Consider the following 15549-nt stretch of genomic DNA (forward strand, 5'->3'; position numbering starts at 1 on the left):
GCACCAGTCACTGGTGACTCAAGCAAGTTACTCAGTGCCGGGAGCCTTGGGTCCTCATCTGCAACTCCCTCCTGGGGGTGGTGTGAAGATTAAATGAGATTTGAAGATTGAACAGCCAGAGTCATATGGCAGTTAATAGATGCTTAACTGGCACTTGCTGGTTAATAGTATTCATCTTGCTGGAAGTTTACTTACACTGTTGTTAATATTACGTAGCTTGAACTTTATCAGTTGCTCTGCTGAAGATGCAGTGAAAAGATACACTGGTTAGTGAAAAGGGCACTGGCTAAAGTCAGATGACCAGGTTTAGATCTGGTCCTGTTCCTGGTGGGCTGTGTGATTTTGAGCAGGTCACTTTTAAATTCTGAGTTTCAGTGTATAATGAGGGCAGTAGTAATAGCTTTGTGTATCCGACTAGATTGTTGAGAAGCCCAGAAGAGATACTGAGCAAGAAAGTAATATATACAGTGTGACTCACTGGACACATGTAGAGTGGGACTGTTGTGGACAAAAGAATGCCATCTCCATCCACATGGTGTCAAAAGGGACCTATCAGTTCCTTCAGTGCCCTAGGATGAGAGTCATGTAAGTGGGAGAACTGGAAATCATTGAAAGTGATGGATTCCTTTCTCTCCCTGTCTCCCAGCTCCATCTTCATGCTCTTTGTTTGCCCTGACCAAGGTGCAGACCATTTTCTTTATTATAAGAGAAGGAAGTCAGCTTCCATCTTGAGTGGGGCTCCTTTTTCACCAGTCTTCTGTGAATATTACACTCCTCTCTCCCAAACTGTTACTCTATCCTCTTGTTTTCTTCTTGCTTTGAACATGGCCAGCAATACCTTATTTTGTTGTCTCTGGCATTCTGAGCCTCTGTTAACTGCACCGTTTGCTGTAGATGCTTTTTTAGGTTGATTCTACTTTTATATTTATGTGTCTTTCTTCTAAAGCTTAATTTTGAGCTTTCCAGAGAGCTCCCATTATATGTAAGCATATTAGTATTTCCTTAGGTAATGCCCTTTTTCTTTCTCAGGGGCTCTGTTCTTGATTGACCATGGAGAATTTCTGTTGTCGGGCACACCCTTCTTTCCTGAATAACCCTTCCAGGTTTTTAGCAATAATCTCATAGCTAAGGTTTTGAAGCTTTGAAAGTCAGTGGCAGGTGTCTACCTGTGCCCACAATCCCTTTTCCTTGCTATTGCAAATTCCAAGATGCTATAGTCTTTTTCTCCTTCATTCTAATGTTAGCCTAAAGTTGCTTTTAAACCGAGGCCTTGACTATTTTGAATAGCTTCAACCTTTATTATCCTCCTGGTCAAAGGAATCTCTTTTGCTTTCTGTATCATTATAAATGCAGATTCAGTGGAATCAGCAGATTTAAAAAACAAAAACAAGTATAGATGGCATTTTACAGGCCACTTGCTTCGTGTTTGCAGCCCTTTCCTCTTTCACTGTTTGCCCCATACGGAGAGTGGGAGAGGGCCTCCTGCAGAGCAGCAATGTCTGGAATCATGGAAGTTCTAGCACTGTTTAAGGTGTATGTATGTTCTCAGGCTGCACCTTTCCTAGGTAAACTGTGGGAGGTAAATGAAGAAGGATCCGATTGGTATATTTCATTAACCTCTTTTATATCCAACCACCGTTTTTGAAAAAAGACATCTCTTTTGAGAGTTTATATGTTTATGTTTCGTCGTCGTTGTTGTTGTTGCTGCTCTTTGGCTAAGCTTTTAGATGGAGTGATTTATGGGGAAAATACAACCTTTATAGACTTGATTTCTTCTCATCATCGTAGAGACTTCTGGCTCGCCTATGAATATAAAATATGCCGATATGCAACAGTTACAGAAACAGCTGCACGTATGGCTTTGGCACTTTTATCTCTGCTGTCATCTCACTCATCCGTGTCATCATCTTTAAAGAAGAGGTGATTTAAAAAATTTTTGTTTTGGTAACAACTTTATTGAGATATAATTCATATACCCTACAAATCAACAATTTAAAGTATTCAATTCAGTTTTTAATATATTTACATAGTTGTACAATCATCACCACAGTCAATTTTAGAACACAGGAAAAAGTATTTGAATGTGCATCCTTCAAGTCTGCAATCAAAGGATCAATTGAATAATGACCCTAGTGAGGACACAGGGAGCTGGGGGATAGTGCATTTATCCTGTATGATTTTACTCAGCTCATTAGAGGGAGGGGATCCTACTTATTAACTTGTGCTCTTTGAAGTCACAGGAACAAGGCAGCCCAGGCTGTTGGGGCAACTTTCTGCCCCCTGCTATGGCAGTAATTAGGCTCCCCCGAGAATATGTGACTTGTTGGAGTGGGCTGATAAATCTACGCATCAACAAGCTTTTCGCCATAGTATGCGTAGCAATGGGAGGACTCGCAGAGGTGGAAGAGGCTTCTAATGGTAGTTCCTTACGCAGCTGCCATGATCTTGACTGCCACCTGTGCCCAGAGGTCTGGATGGGAGTGCTTGGCACTTGGCTGACACTCAGTAAGTGTGTAGAATAAACTAGGACGGTATATGGGAGAGCAAGGACTAGAAGCAACTCCAATTTCAACTTTTGCCCAACTCCAATTCATTCTTTACATTAAAAAACTAAAGCGATCTTTTAAAATCATGATTTGAATCACATCTTTCCCTCCTTTAAACCTTTTGATTATGTTCTACTGCTCTTTGGTTAAAGGTCAAAGTCCTTAATTAACACTGCCTACATGACCCTTCGTGTACTACATTACTACCTCTGCCTCAGCTCCCATTTCCTCCTCTTGAGCCAATCACAACTGGCCTTTTTCTCTATTTTACAGGGTGATTATGGATACTGTTTCCTCTGCCTGCCTAAAGCTCACTTTTCCTTCAGGTCTCAGCTTAATTGTGAAAATTTTAGGAATCCTTTCTTCAGTGGATCTTACATCTTCCCCATAGATCATTGTCATAATACCATCTATTATTCCTTTGTGGCATTAAATACCTCTGTAAGGAAGCAATGCTTTAATGTCCACCTATGCTTCTAGACTGCAGTCGATGAGGGCAGTCAATGACTGTGTGTCTCTCGTGTTAGCTACTGTATACTGAATAATTGACACACAGTGGACACACATTATTTAATTATATTTGAATGAATGAATGAGTTGTTGAATGAATGCTGATTGAGAGCTTCCAGATGGGAAGCCCTTTGGCATGTCCAACTGTCCACCAGAGGGCACTCTGCACAGCTTTCTTTTTTTACTTAGTTAAGCACGCACTTGAGTAATAAAGAAGTTTAGGTTTTGCTGTTTATCATATCAAAAAGTATTCTTTGACACTTATAGTACATTAAAGCTAGACTTTAACTTGGGCATGACCTCATCCAACCCCCTTTATTTGCAACAGAGAAGAATCTAGGAGAGGCTTGGAGACTCTCAAGACACCTGTAATTGACATGAGAGCTGCCTCTGCTTATGGAACTCCCTTCCCGAACACTGCTGCTCATCCAGGGTCTAATGTTTCTTTAAACCCACTTTTTCTATGAAGTCATTTTTCCACGGACCTGCGTAGGAACCCCTGAGTTGTATTATAGGTCCTTTAGTTAGTTTTATACATGTTTCCATATTTCATGTAACTTTTCAGGTGAACATATACTGCACAGAGCAGGGCACATCTGGAGTTTGATATCAGAATTTGTCAGTATGTCTATAGGTCATTTTGAATATTAACAAAATGAATTTGAAATTTTGTTTTGCAATTGTTCTGCATTTGATTTTAATTTTTATTTTGTCTTCATGTAAACCCTTTTTTAAGTCAGTGTGAGCCAATGCAAGTCCACTGGATTATAACGTTTAGTGAAACTGGCATTTTTGCTGTCATAATGACCCTTGTTATTGAACATTATTATAAATGAGACAAATACAATTCATGCCTCAGTTTTTACTTCAAAAGAAAAGTTATTAACATCTTGAAATAAATCCTTTAAGGCTTACATTTATGCATATTTTATGGCTAATGTTCAACAGTTACTGGTCAACTGGTTATTCATCCCTATGATGACAATATCGAAGTTGTATGATACCCAGCACAGGGTTCTCAGCATTTCTTCTGCCTTGGCATACACTCTCATGGGTAACAGAGGCTCCCTAGAACACTAATGCGGGGGGGGTGTTTATGTATCTAAGGGTCCCACACCCACTCCTGCCATCATCACCCACAGAACCATGGCTGTAGTAAAAAAAAAAAAAAAAGTGTCCTGGCTTAGGAACTGAGAGATCTGAGTTTATACTCCTAGCTCTTCTCCCAGCCATGATGTGACCTTGGGCAAGTTACTTAACCTTTTGAGGCTTGATTTTATTGTCCCAGAGTAATAAGAACACTAGCCTAACAATCTTAAGGTTTATTACACAGATAAACAATGAAGGTGAAGAAGTGCTCTGGAAAGTTATTAGGCTGTACAGATGTTGATTTGTATCATTGCTGAACTTGGCCTATTTAAACTGTGCTGTTGGTTCCTAACCATATGTCCAAGACTAATAGTTGATTCGCTCTCTTTTTTTTTTTTTGTCTTTTAAAGTGCCTACTCAGTTTCACTCAGAATCTTTAATATAAGGATAATGAAATAGTTGAAGTTGACACTAAAAAAAATAAAAAGAAAATTTAACATAAGTGCCCATCTGTCAACATGCAAGTTGGATGTTAGTCAAGACATGTATGTAGAGACTCAGTTTCCTTTAAAGGTGTAAACACCTGGATGCATTTCTATTTAAAGGATTGAAGGTGTTTCTCTCTTTAGTCTAGAAAGAGGTGTTTTTACCATTACCTTCTCTGATAATGAAACGATTTTGAACCTGAAATTGAGTAAAAGGTTAGGATTAAATTTTACTTATATTCTTTTGAACAGTGTTTCTGTGAAAAACTGGAACAGTTTAAAGTATTTAAGTACAATAAGGGCAAAAGAGGGCACCTGTACTCATTCTGTCTGTTTTAATGGTATTTTTAGAAGTGATGCCAAGCGAACACTTAAGATGTGAAAGCTCTGCTAAATCCAGTTTTCTTTATAACTCGTCTAGGTCACTTACATATGAAAGATTTTTGTAGTGTGAAAAATGAGATCATTAGAAAATGGGTAATCTTTTTAAAACATGGCCATTTTTCTGCTCTTTTGTCTACTCTCCATGGTCCTGAGAAAATTTGTAAGGGTAGAATCGGTTGAGTCCCCCCTAATCTAAAAAAAACCATATGATTTGATTTATGTGAACTATTTCTTTATAAAAGTCTCAGGGATCCCTCCCACAGCTATTGTTTAGCACACCTATTGTTCTAGTAGAAAGGATATTAGACTAGAATCAGCCAATCTTGGGTTTAGTCTTAACTATACCTACTAATTGTGTAGCTTGAAGAAAGGATGTGTGTATGTGTGTTAAAGTGGTTTTGAAAACTATAAAGTACTCTGTCAATACACAGTGACCCTGACAACACATTAATTTACATGAAATCATAAATGACTAATATTTGAGCTCTTCTGGAAGATGATTATTAGACAGTCTAATTGGAATTTCACATTATAAAAGGAGTTAAATATTTCAGGCAAGATAGGGGTAATGTTGGTTGGTTATTTGGGTTTGTGAAACAGGAGGAGGAACTCTCAGTAGGCAGGTCTGCCCTGCCCAGGAATCTGTCCCTAAAATTAGTTCCCCAAATCATCATTTCCTACATTGTTCTCCATGAAACATGAATCCCTTGGGATTTTAATATTTATTTTATAAAAGAAAATATTTTTCTGAGTCAAATGAGTTTAGAAATGCTTTCTTGAAGAAAGTTAAATAGGCTAGTTTATTCTAGGACTTCTTAGAAGCTTTTATATACTAATCTCATTGTGAACATCCAAGAAGGAAACAATATGCAATTTTTCACAAATTTTTTGGTCATGGAACTCTTCTAAAGTGTACCATCTCTTGGGAATAGTGTTCCAGGGAACCCAGTTGAGTAATTAGTGTTTTCAGCTTCTTTTCTTCTTTCATGCTCAAAATCAAAAGTTTCGTAAGCAGTTGATTGTTTTTCCCTTCCTCGGTCCTTTTTCCAAGTTTGTCCCGCCCACCATATAGTCTCTCTCTTTTTTTTGTTGTTTTCTTATTGTGGTGAAAAAAACACATGAGATCTACCCTTTTAACAAATTAAGTGTACAGTACAGTATTGTTAACCGTAAGTCCAATGTTATACTGCAGGTCGCTGGAACTTTTTCATCTTGCGTAATCGAAACTTTATACCCTTTGAACAGCAACTGCCCACTTCCGCCTGCCCCCAACCCCTGGCAATCACCATTCTACTTTCTGCTTTCTATGAGTTTGACTACTTTAGATTCCTCATATGGAATCATGTGGTGATTGTCCTCTTGTGAATGGCTTATTTCATTTAGCATAATGTCCTTAAAGTTCATCCATGTTGTCACATGTGACAGGATTTCCTTCCTTATTACTTCTGGATAATATACTGTTTTATGTATATACTACATTTTCTTTGTCCATTCATCTGTCAGTGGGCATTTAAGTTGCTCCCACACCTTGCTTATTGTGAATAGTGCTGCAGTGAGCATAATAGTGCAAATATCTCTTCAAGATCCTGCTTTCAGTTCTTTTGACTACCCAGAAATGGAATTGTTGGACATGAGTCTTCTATCTACAAAGGGTTGGGGTGGGGTAGCTGCATATTCAGAATCCTGGGAAGGGCATTGCTATTCTCTTTAGTATTTGTAGTCCTTCAGCTCTTGATTTCTTGAGATTATCTATTGTATCTTTCTAACATCAGTCTCTATATAAGAAGGGAAAATAGTTTTGAAATCAATATACCATTGGGAAATAATGTTCTCTTGACTCTATTTTAGCTTAGTGTAGAAGACCTGAGAGTCGGACTCTGTTAGCTAATTTGGAGCTTTCTGATACTTTTATTTAAGGAACATTGTGACAGTTAAGCCATAGCACATCGTATTCGCTGTGAATAGCACTTTTTAGAATAACCCATTTTTTATTTAGTGAGATGTTATCCACTGCACCTTTCTTTGCAGGCACTTCAAGTACTTCACACATTTAATCTTTTTTTCTCTCTTCACTAAAACATGCTGGGCCCGAATTTTAGCTGAAGATTATCAAAGGCTTTATATTTTTAGCCTACATGAAGATTAATATGAACTAGTAACCATACTAACAGAAGTGCTGATAATACTACTCTTTGTCCCTGGCCACAGCTAGAATATATGAGATGACTCAATAGCAAAAGAAGTGAGGGTTCTGACGACCTGTTCCCAGACTATTTCTGCTCCTAGCCTTAGTCTGGGACTCCGACAACCCAGCCTTTAACTTGCTTCTGTTACTGGCCCTGGCCTTGAGCTGGCTTGAAAGTTTCCCAGCTGTAGCTATAGCTACGTTTGGTTTGACCCTTCGAGAGGAAGCAACACCCAGAAGTGAGTTCAGATATTTTCTGAATACCACATGGGCTTATTTTGAAGCCCTGGGAGTCTCAGAGTCTTTGACTAGAAATAGCTTTTAAAATAGAGTTTGGGTCATCTTAAGAAAGAGAGAAAAATATTCCTCTTCTCTGAATGGCATGGGACCTTTTTGTCTTGTCTCTCCTTCCTGGTCTTGACCCCTCATCTCTTCTGTCTTTTGCTCTCTTTTTATGTCTTCTCCTGTGGAATTGTGATAATTTTTAATATGAAAACTCTTTAGGGTGATTAAGTGTTCTTCTTTCCTTCTCATATTTGAGTTTAGATGCTGGTTATGAGATTATTAATGGGAAGAAGACAACCACAGTTTTTTAAAGTAGTTATCTCAGTAGGATATACAAGTTCTTTGACCCCAGAAGGCAGGGGTGTCAGTCAGTTAGCAATTTCTTGGTGAGTGCTTATTTTTACTTGGAAGAGCTGGTCCAAACCTCTAATATAGTAGAGGAAGCTGTGGCCTGCAAGGTTATGATGTAGCCAGTTAAATGGATAGAGCCAGAGGGCTCTGCACGTCTGCATCCTGGGGGGTTGGGGAGTGATGATGCCATGGCAGTCATGCATTTTATAGATTTTAAATGACTTTCTTACCCATTGTTCTCTATATGATATACTCTTCTACTACTAGAAATTGATTTGGGGCTGATTTATACCCTCACCTCCAGCCCCACTCCCAAGCAGCATGGAAGGAAATGAGATTAGAGAGTGAATGTATGGAGCATGCAGGATTCTGTCAGCTGGACCTTCTTCGTTTCATGAAAAAGTAATCTTAAGACCAAACAGAGCACTCACAGATCTCTCTTTGTTCTATAGACATATAGCAAAGGTGTCAACATTAGCACACATAAGTACGTTTCCTTGTGGGAAAGGCATAAGGGTGATTTTAAAACCTTTCTTCCCCTAGCACTTGAAAATATGAAAAATGGTCAATCCCATCCTTTGAAAGGTAAAAAGAAAATAAAATTCAACCATTTTCGCTGTGTTTATTTTAATCTACCCCAGATTTCTTCTAAAATTAATAACTGCGAATTTGCTATAACTGGAAGGTTGTGGATAACTTTGTTGCTAAGGAAAAGCTATTTTCACGTTGCTGCTTTAATTTCCTAGGCATCTGTCATCTGCTTTCTAAACAGCAGGATTCCAGCTCATAGTTGAAAAACTAAAAATTTATGTTTAAACATTCTTAGTATTGCCTGCCGGTGGAGGACTTGCTTTAGCAACTGTAAAGACACCGTGTTTAGTGGGAATGGTAATGAGGTTACTGTGGATTTTAGGCCTGGATAGATGTACTCTGTGACACATGCCAAGAAGATTAGGAATACGTTATGTTTAAAGCTTTGAGTACACCAAACAGATTGGTCTTTCCAGGAAGCATGTTGCTCCAGATGATAAGAAATGGCCTACCTGACTCCTGGGCAGGCCTTTCCAGACAGTTATCCCTGTTAAATTATACCTCTTCACTTGGCCTCTTTCTCCAGTTTGTCCACTCTGACTCCATTATCTGAAATCATTGCTGCTACTCATCTTCCAGCCACCTGTAAACATGCCTTGGGACGGCTGGGTATCTGACAGACTTAATTTGTTTTTTTTCCTGTCACCAAAGGGCAGACTGCAGCAGGGACCAGCTGTTCTTAATAATGACCTTTAGCACATAATTCAAGCTGAGCCTGACCTTGGCTAATGCCTCCTTTCTCATTTCTACAACCTTTCGGGTCCAAGGAGAGAGAACTCTGGACCTGTGAATAGTTTATGGTCTCCCTAGGTATCACCTCTGTGCCACCAAGAGCTGTTAGTCATTGCTTTGTTTACTTTAGGAGGTCATTATGTTGACCAATATCAAAATGACTGCCAAGCAAAATATTTTCCCTAGCTTGTTAGAAACACAACAATGTCAACATTGAGATTAGTTTATTAAAGTATTGTTTTTTCTTCGCCTATATCATTCTACCTATATTATTCCCTTTTCCCTCTTTTTATAGCCACTTATCCAGCATTCCCCATCAGTCTTCCTTATCTTTAATAGTTATCCCTCATCAATAAGTTACACATGTTCTCAGCATCCTTGGGTATGATCACCTCCATCCATTCACCTATGGTCACCATTAGGTGTGTAGTATGAATTCAAGCGTTTCTCTCTGTAGGAAGTTCTCATCTCCTGGTCCTGTAAATCTCTTTGAACCAGAAGGTCAGCTTGGTGATTTGATTGGCTCTGTGAAGGGCTCTAGCATTTGAACTTTAATGGTCATGTAGATCACTAATGGGATCCCAGTAGGTTGGTGTCTCCAAAGTCCTGTAGCTTAATGATACTCCAGGTGTTTTAGGTGGTTAACAGAGAAGCCTCTTTTTATTTTATGTTATTTTATTTTAATTTTATTTTTATTTTATTTGGGGGTATAGTTGATTTACAGTGTTAGTTTCAGGTGTACAGCAAAGTGATTCAGTTATACATACACATATATCTATTCTTTTTCTCTTTTTTTTTTAATAATTATGTATATGTGTATTGGGAAAAATAGAATTAATCTGGATAGTTAGGTAAAACATCAAGTAATAGTACAGATGGCATTAGGATATGGCAAAAACTACAAATGGTGGGGAATGCCTTTAAGAAACTCTCAAATAGACCATAAATTATTTTAGGGAAGAACTATGTCTTGTTCTCCATTGTATTTCAGTTTTTAATACAGTGGCATACAAGGAATAGGCACTCCATAAATATCCATCAAATGAATGAATCCATTTGAGCCAAAATAATCACCCTTCTTTAGCATAAGGACCACCTAACTACCAGTGTCCTTCACAGTCTAATGCTCAAAAGACCCAAACTCCCTGATAGCTTCACAGAAGGGCTTTGAAAGGCGACATTTGAGGTGAGGGTTGCAGGGGGCATGACTTTCTTCTGTTTGGTTGGTGGTGAGGTAACAGGGTGGTGTTTCAGGAATCTTAACCATCAACCTTCTGATTCCAACCAGTCAGGGGTCTGTATGCTTATGGTCAGCATGTAGTCACCGTCCTCCACCTGGGTGAGGGTCTTAGTTCCTGCAGAACAACTCAAAGATATGTGTCAGATTGTTATGTATTTCCCTTGAGGAGGAACTAGGACTGTGTTTTATCACTGAACTGTTGTTTCTTGACTATTTTTCCTTTGTTTCTGCATTTCTTCACTCCCCTAATTAGTAACTGCTTGAGTCTGCTCTTTGGAACTTAGGAAAAGCCCAGGAAACTAAAGCCTTTTTCTACAAACAAGAAATGGGGGACCCAAGGTGGGGGTTGTATCCAGGAGGGCCCCACACCATCCTGCTCCTTTTCAATCCCTTCCCCTTTTAAAAATGTATTTATTTATTTTTAATAAATTTATTTATTTTTGTCTGCATTGGGTCTTTGTTGCTGGCCGCGGGCTTCTCATTGTGGTGGCTTCTCTTGTTGTGGAGCACCGGCTCTAGGTATGTGGGCTTCAGTAGTTGTGGCACGTGGGCTCAGTAGTTGTGGCTCGTGGGCTTAGTTGCTCCACGGCATGTGAGATGTTCCCAGACAAGGGATCGAACCCACGTCCCCTGCATTGGCAGGCAGATTCTTAACCACTGCGCCACCAGGGAAGTCCCTGTTCACTTTAAAATGGTTAATTCTTTATGACTTTAACCTCAATTTAAAAAATTAATTTAAGTTCTCAAAAAAAACTGAGGGACAAAATCCCCCACATAAACACAATGCCACTTTTACACCTAAACAAAAGTGACATTAAAAAAAAAAAAATATATATATATATTACTGGAAAGTGCCCTTTGTGCTAGCCTTGAATATCCTTAAGTACTCTTTTCACATGTGTATATATTACAAAGGGCTATTGTCTTTCTCCTCTGGCAGCTTTCTTTTGCTGTATGTAAAAGACCAGTCCTCTCTCTCACTGCTGGATCCCCTTTTCTGAGCTTTTTGGGACTCAGATCTGGTTGCTGGAGCACCCTGAGTATAGGCATCTACCTGGTGGTAGAAGCAAAGCAGTCCTCAGCTCATGGACCGAAGGTGGAAAAGCTGGCTGCTCCTAGTTCCCCACAAACCCTGCCTCTACCAGTAGTCCTCCCACCTCAGGGCAGAGGAGACTTAGTCCACCACTTCGCTCCTTCTTGGCCTTCAAGTACAGGGAGTTCAGGCCAGGTTATATACACTTGCATGAGCCTACAGCTCCCTCCTCCCAGGAGCCCACAATCTCTGCAGATCACATTCTTCCCCAGATCTATTCTGTCCTCAAGTTGCTTGAAGATAAGGAGAGATGCTGACCAAGGCAGAACTATAGATAGGAAATGCCAGAGGAGCAAAGTGGAGTATTAAGTTCAAAGGAGAAAGGAATAGTTCCCCGTGGGACTGAAAGGCTGGGCCTATAGTTAATTTTCGACAAGGTTGGTGAGACCATTCAATGGGTAAAGAATAGTCTCTTCAACAAATGGTCCTGGGGCAACTGGATATCCACATGCTAAAGAATGAAGTTGGACCCCTGTTTCACACTATATACAAAATTAACTTGAAATCAGTTAACCTAACTATAGGAGTTAAAACCATAAAATTCTTAGAAGAAAACATAGGGGCAAGTCTTTTTCTTTTTTTTTTTAAATAAATTTATTTATTTTATTTATTTATTTTTGGCTGTGTTGGGTCTTCATTGCTGCACGTGGGCTTTCTCTAGTTGTGGCTAGCGGGGGCTACTCTTCGTTGTGGTGTGTGTGCTTCTCATTGCGGTGGCTTCTCTTGTTGTGGAGCATAAGTCCTAGAGCACGTGGGCTTCAGTAGTTGTGGCATGCGGGCTCAGTAGTTGTGGCGCGTAGGCTCAGTAGTTGTGGCGCATGGGCTTAGTTGTTCCGCGGCATGTGGGATCTTCCCGGACCAGGACTTGAACCCGTGTCCCCTGCATTAGCAGGCGGATTCTTAACCACTGCACCACCAGGGAAGTCCAGGGAGTGAATCTTCTTGACCTTGAATTTGGCAGTGGATTCTTAGCTATAACATCAAAAGGAAGAACGGCAAAAGAAAAAAATAGATAAATTGGACTTGCTCAAAATTAAAAACTTTTGTGCATCAAAGAACATTTTCAAGAAAGTGAAACACAACCTACAAAATAAGAGAAAATATTTGCAAATCATATATCTGATAAAAGTCTAGTATCTAGCATACATAAAGAAGTCTACAACTCAACAACAGAAAACAATCCAATTTTTAAAATGGGCAAAGGGCTTGAATAGACCTTTCTCCAAAGAAGGTATACAAATGCCAACAAGTATATGAAAAGATGCTCAATGTTGTCAGTAGGGAATTGCAAATCAGAACCACAATGAGACATCTCTTCATACCTATTGGGATGACTATAATCACAGAAATGGAGAACAAGTGTTGGTGAGTATATGGAAAAATTGAAACCTTTTTACATTGCTGGTGGGAATGCAAAATGGTACAGCCGCTGTGGAAAACAATTTGGCAGTTCCTCAGAAAGTTAATTATAGAATTGTCATCCCAGCAAGTCTACTCCTAGGTATGTAGTGAGAAGAATTGAAAACAAATATTCAAACAAACATATGTACATACATGTTCATAGCTGCACCATTCACAATGGCCAAAAGGTAGAAATAACCCAAATGTCCATTAATGAATGAATACATAAACAAAATACCATATATATACATGCATATACATACACAAACAGTGGAATACTATTCAGTCATACAAAGGAATCAAATATTGCCATATGCGACATGGATGAACCCCAAAACATTATGATAAGTGAAAGAAGCCAGACACAAAAGGTCACAATTAGGTGACTACATTTATGTAAAATATCCAGAATAGGTAGATCCATAGAGGCAGAAAGCAGATACGTTGTTGCCAGGGCTGGGGAGGGAGAGAAGGTAGGGAAAACTGCTTAGTGGCTACAGGGTTTCCTTTTGGGGTGAAGAAAATGTTTTGGAACTAAATAGAGGTAGTGGTTGTACAACATTGTGAATATATTCAACGCCACTGAATTGTTCACTTTAAGATTGTTAATTTTATGCTAAGAAGGAAAGAGAAAAGAAAGACGGGGCCTTACCGGGTACAGGAAATTGTTGGGTTGCCTGAGTATGTAGGGTGGGAAGAAAGTGCGGGTAAGTTAGAGACCAGGTCGCGTTTGAGTTGGGGACTAGATGGGAGGGAGATTGGGGCAAATCCTGAAGGCTCTGGCTTACATTTGAGTCGCAGGGGACAGGGAGTAAGTACCCCGTTATACTGAGGCAGCTGGGCTTACTCCTGAAGGTAGGGGAGAGCCTGAAGGGCTTTTGACCAGGCAAGAAACATTGAGAAGGCAGTTGATTGAAACATCTACCTGGACATAGGAGAATTGACCCAGGGAAGGCCTGGAGCTTGGTGGCCAGTGCAGAGGCCATCAGTATTGGCCAGGTGTGGATGCACGTTGTGGTGGCCTGGACTAGAGAGGAAGCAGGGGGAGTGATAACTACACTTAATGAGGGCATCTGATGTGCCAGGCACTGTTCTGTGTGCTTTATGTGATTTAACTCATTTGCTCCTCATAGGAACCCTATAAAGTACGAACTGTTCTTTTCCCCCAGTGTACAGATGAGGAAACAGAGGCTCAGAGTACCTGAGAAATTTGCCTAAGGTTGTACAGCTAGTAATGTGGATGGGATTTGAACCTAGGCAGATGACCCGAGAGCCACTACAGTTTTAATTATGATGCAGAGATGAATGTGGGATTTTTTTTTTTTGAAGCCCACTCTCTAACCTGTTAGATCGAGGAGGGAAAAATAGGAGGAAGAACTAGAGCCACAGAGCAAAGACATTTTCCCCCTTGGGTAAGCAAGGGCTGGGACAGGTCATCTCCAGTGGGTCTTCCAAGCAGAGACAGAACTCCAGAGGAGGCCGGCGAAGGGGCCTTCAGAAGGGAAGGTCCAGGAATGCCAGAGCCCAATCCCAGGCATTCCCTGTGTCCCTGCTCACCCCACGCTGTCCCCCATCAGCCCCTCGGTACCCTCCCCCGTGCCCTGCTGGAACCTCCGGGCTGCATCCAGAGGCAGCCCAAACTGGTCAGGCAGTTGGCTTATGTCAAAAAAAACGTGGGTCCCCATCTCCATAGCCCCAGCGGCCACAGTGCTTGCTCTTCCCCAGAACAGCTCTAGAGGTCAGCGTGGGAAGGAGCCTGATCACAGAGACTTGCCACCTTCCTGCTAATTTCTAACATTTGGGATGAAAACGTTAATGATAGTCTGTTTCTGAGGTTCTTGGAAGCGGACATGGGGGAAAACTGTGGTAACTTTTGTTCTTCCTTGCTTCTGGTTTTCCTCTAACATAGCCTGCAGGGCTGTGATGAAAAGTTCTCTATTGAAGCTTCCAGTCTTGGAGGGAGATTAAGGCAATAAAATCTAAAAAATAAAAAAGCCTCAATTGTTAGAGTAGCTTCTTAACATCCCCCTAGTCCCCCTTTCCCTGCCATCCATTGTGAACAGTACTGGGAGGTTAGTCTTTTGAAAGCCTTGTGCTTAAAACATTGAAGCCCAGAGCCTCACGGTCACCCTTCAGCTAGGCTTGCCAGCCTCAGTGGGACTTGCCCTTTGGCCCAGCTCCTGCCAAACTTCCCCAAGTACGTGCTCTGCCTTTGCCTACTTTTGGGCTTTGTCCTCGCTGGTTCCTCTCCCTGAAATGCTGTTCGTGCATAGCCGGGTGCTTCCAGCCTTCAGAATTCAGCTCATGTGCTTTAACCTGTGCTGCCTCTCTTAATCCTCACCAGCACCCTTTGAGGTAGACCCTGCTATGCCCATCATATAGATATCCAGATACGTGTGTGTGTCCGTGTATCACCGTTACACCCACTTTACAGATCCACATATAGAGCAAACAGAAGCACAGAGAGAGGTTACTGCCATCACACAACTAGTAAGTAGTAAGTCAAGGAGCAGATCCCATACTCTCAGCCACTGTCTGATACCAGCTGAGTTCAACACCGAGTCTGACTGGGACATATTAAGCTCCATTATAAACTCTTAAGAGGAAGAAATGTGAGGAAACTTTGCTAAAATCTTTTCTCCTGTCTTTCCTCTTTG

The 15549-nt window shown here is 40.5% G+C and overlaps 1 protein-coding gene across 9 annotated transcripts in view; it reads left to right on the plus strand.

Moving 5' to 3' along the window:
• CPEB3 (cytoplasmic polyadenylation element binding protein 3) overlaps positions 1 to 15549 on the plus strand; it is a 177899-nt gene that overhangs the window by 158547 nt on the left and 3803 nt on the right. The window contains exon 10 of one of the 9 annotated variants that reach the window (XM_073794196.1): positions 10652 to 15526. The exons of 7 other annotated variants lie outside the window; for them this stretch is intronic. In XM_073794196.1, the coding sequence (XP_073650297.1) occupies positions 10652 to 10654 (3 nt within the window). In that variant the 3' untranslated portion in view covers positions 10655 to 15526. One more of the 9 variants, XM_073794195.1, reaches the window with a different exon arrangement.

Source organism: Tursiops truncatus, chromosome 16, assembly GCF_011762595.2.
Source record: "Tursiops truncatus isolate mTurTru1 chromosome 16, mTurTru1.mat.Y, whole genome shotgun sequence".
Taxonomy (NCBI): Eukaryota; Metazoa; Chordata; class Mammalia; order Artiodactyla; family Delphinidae; genus Tursiops; species Tursiops truncatus.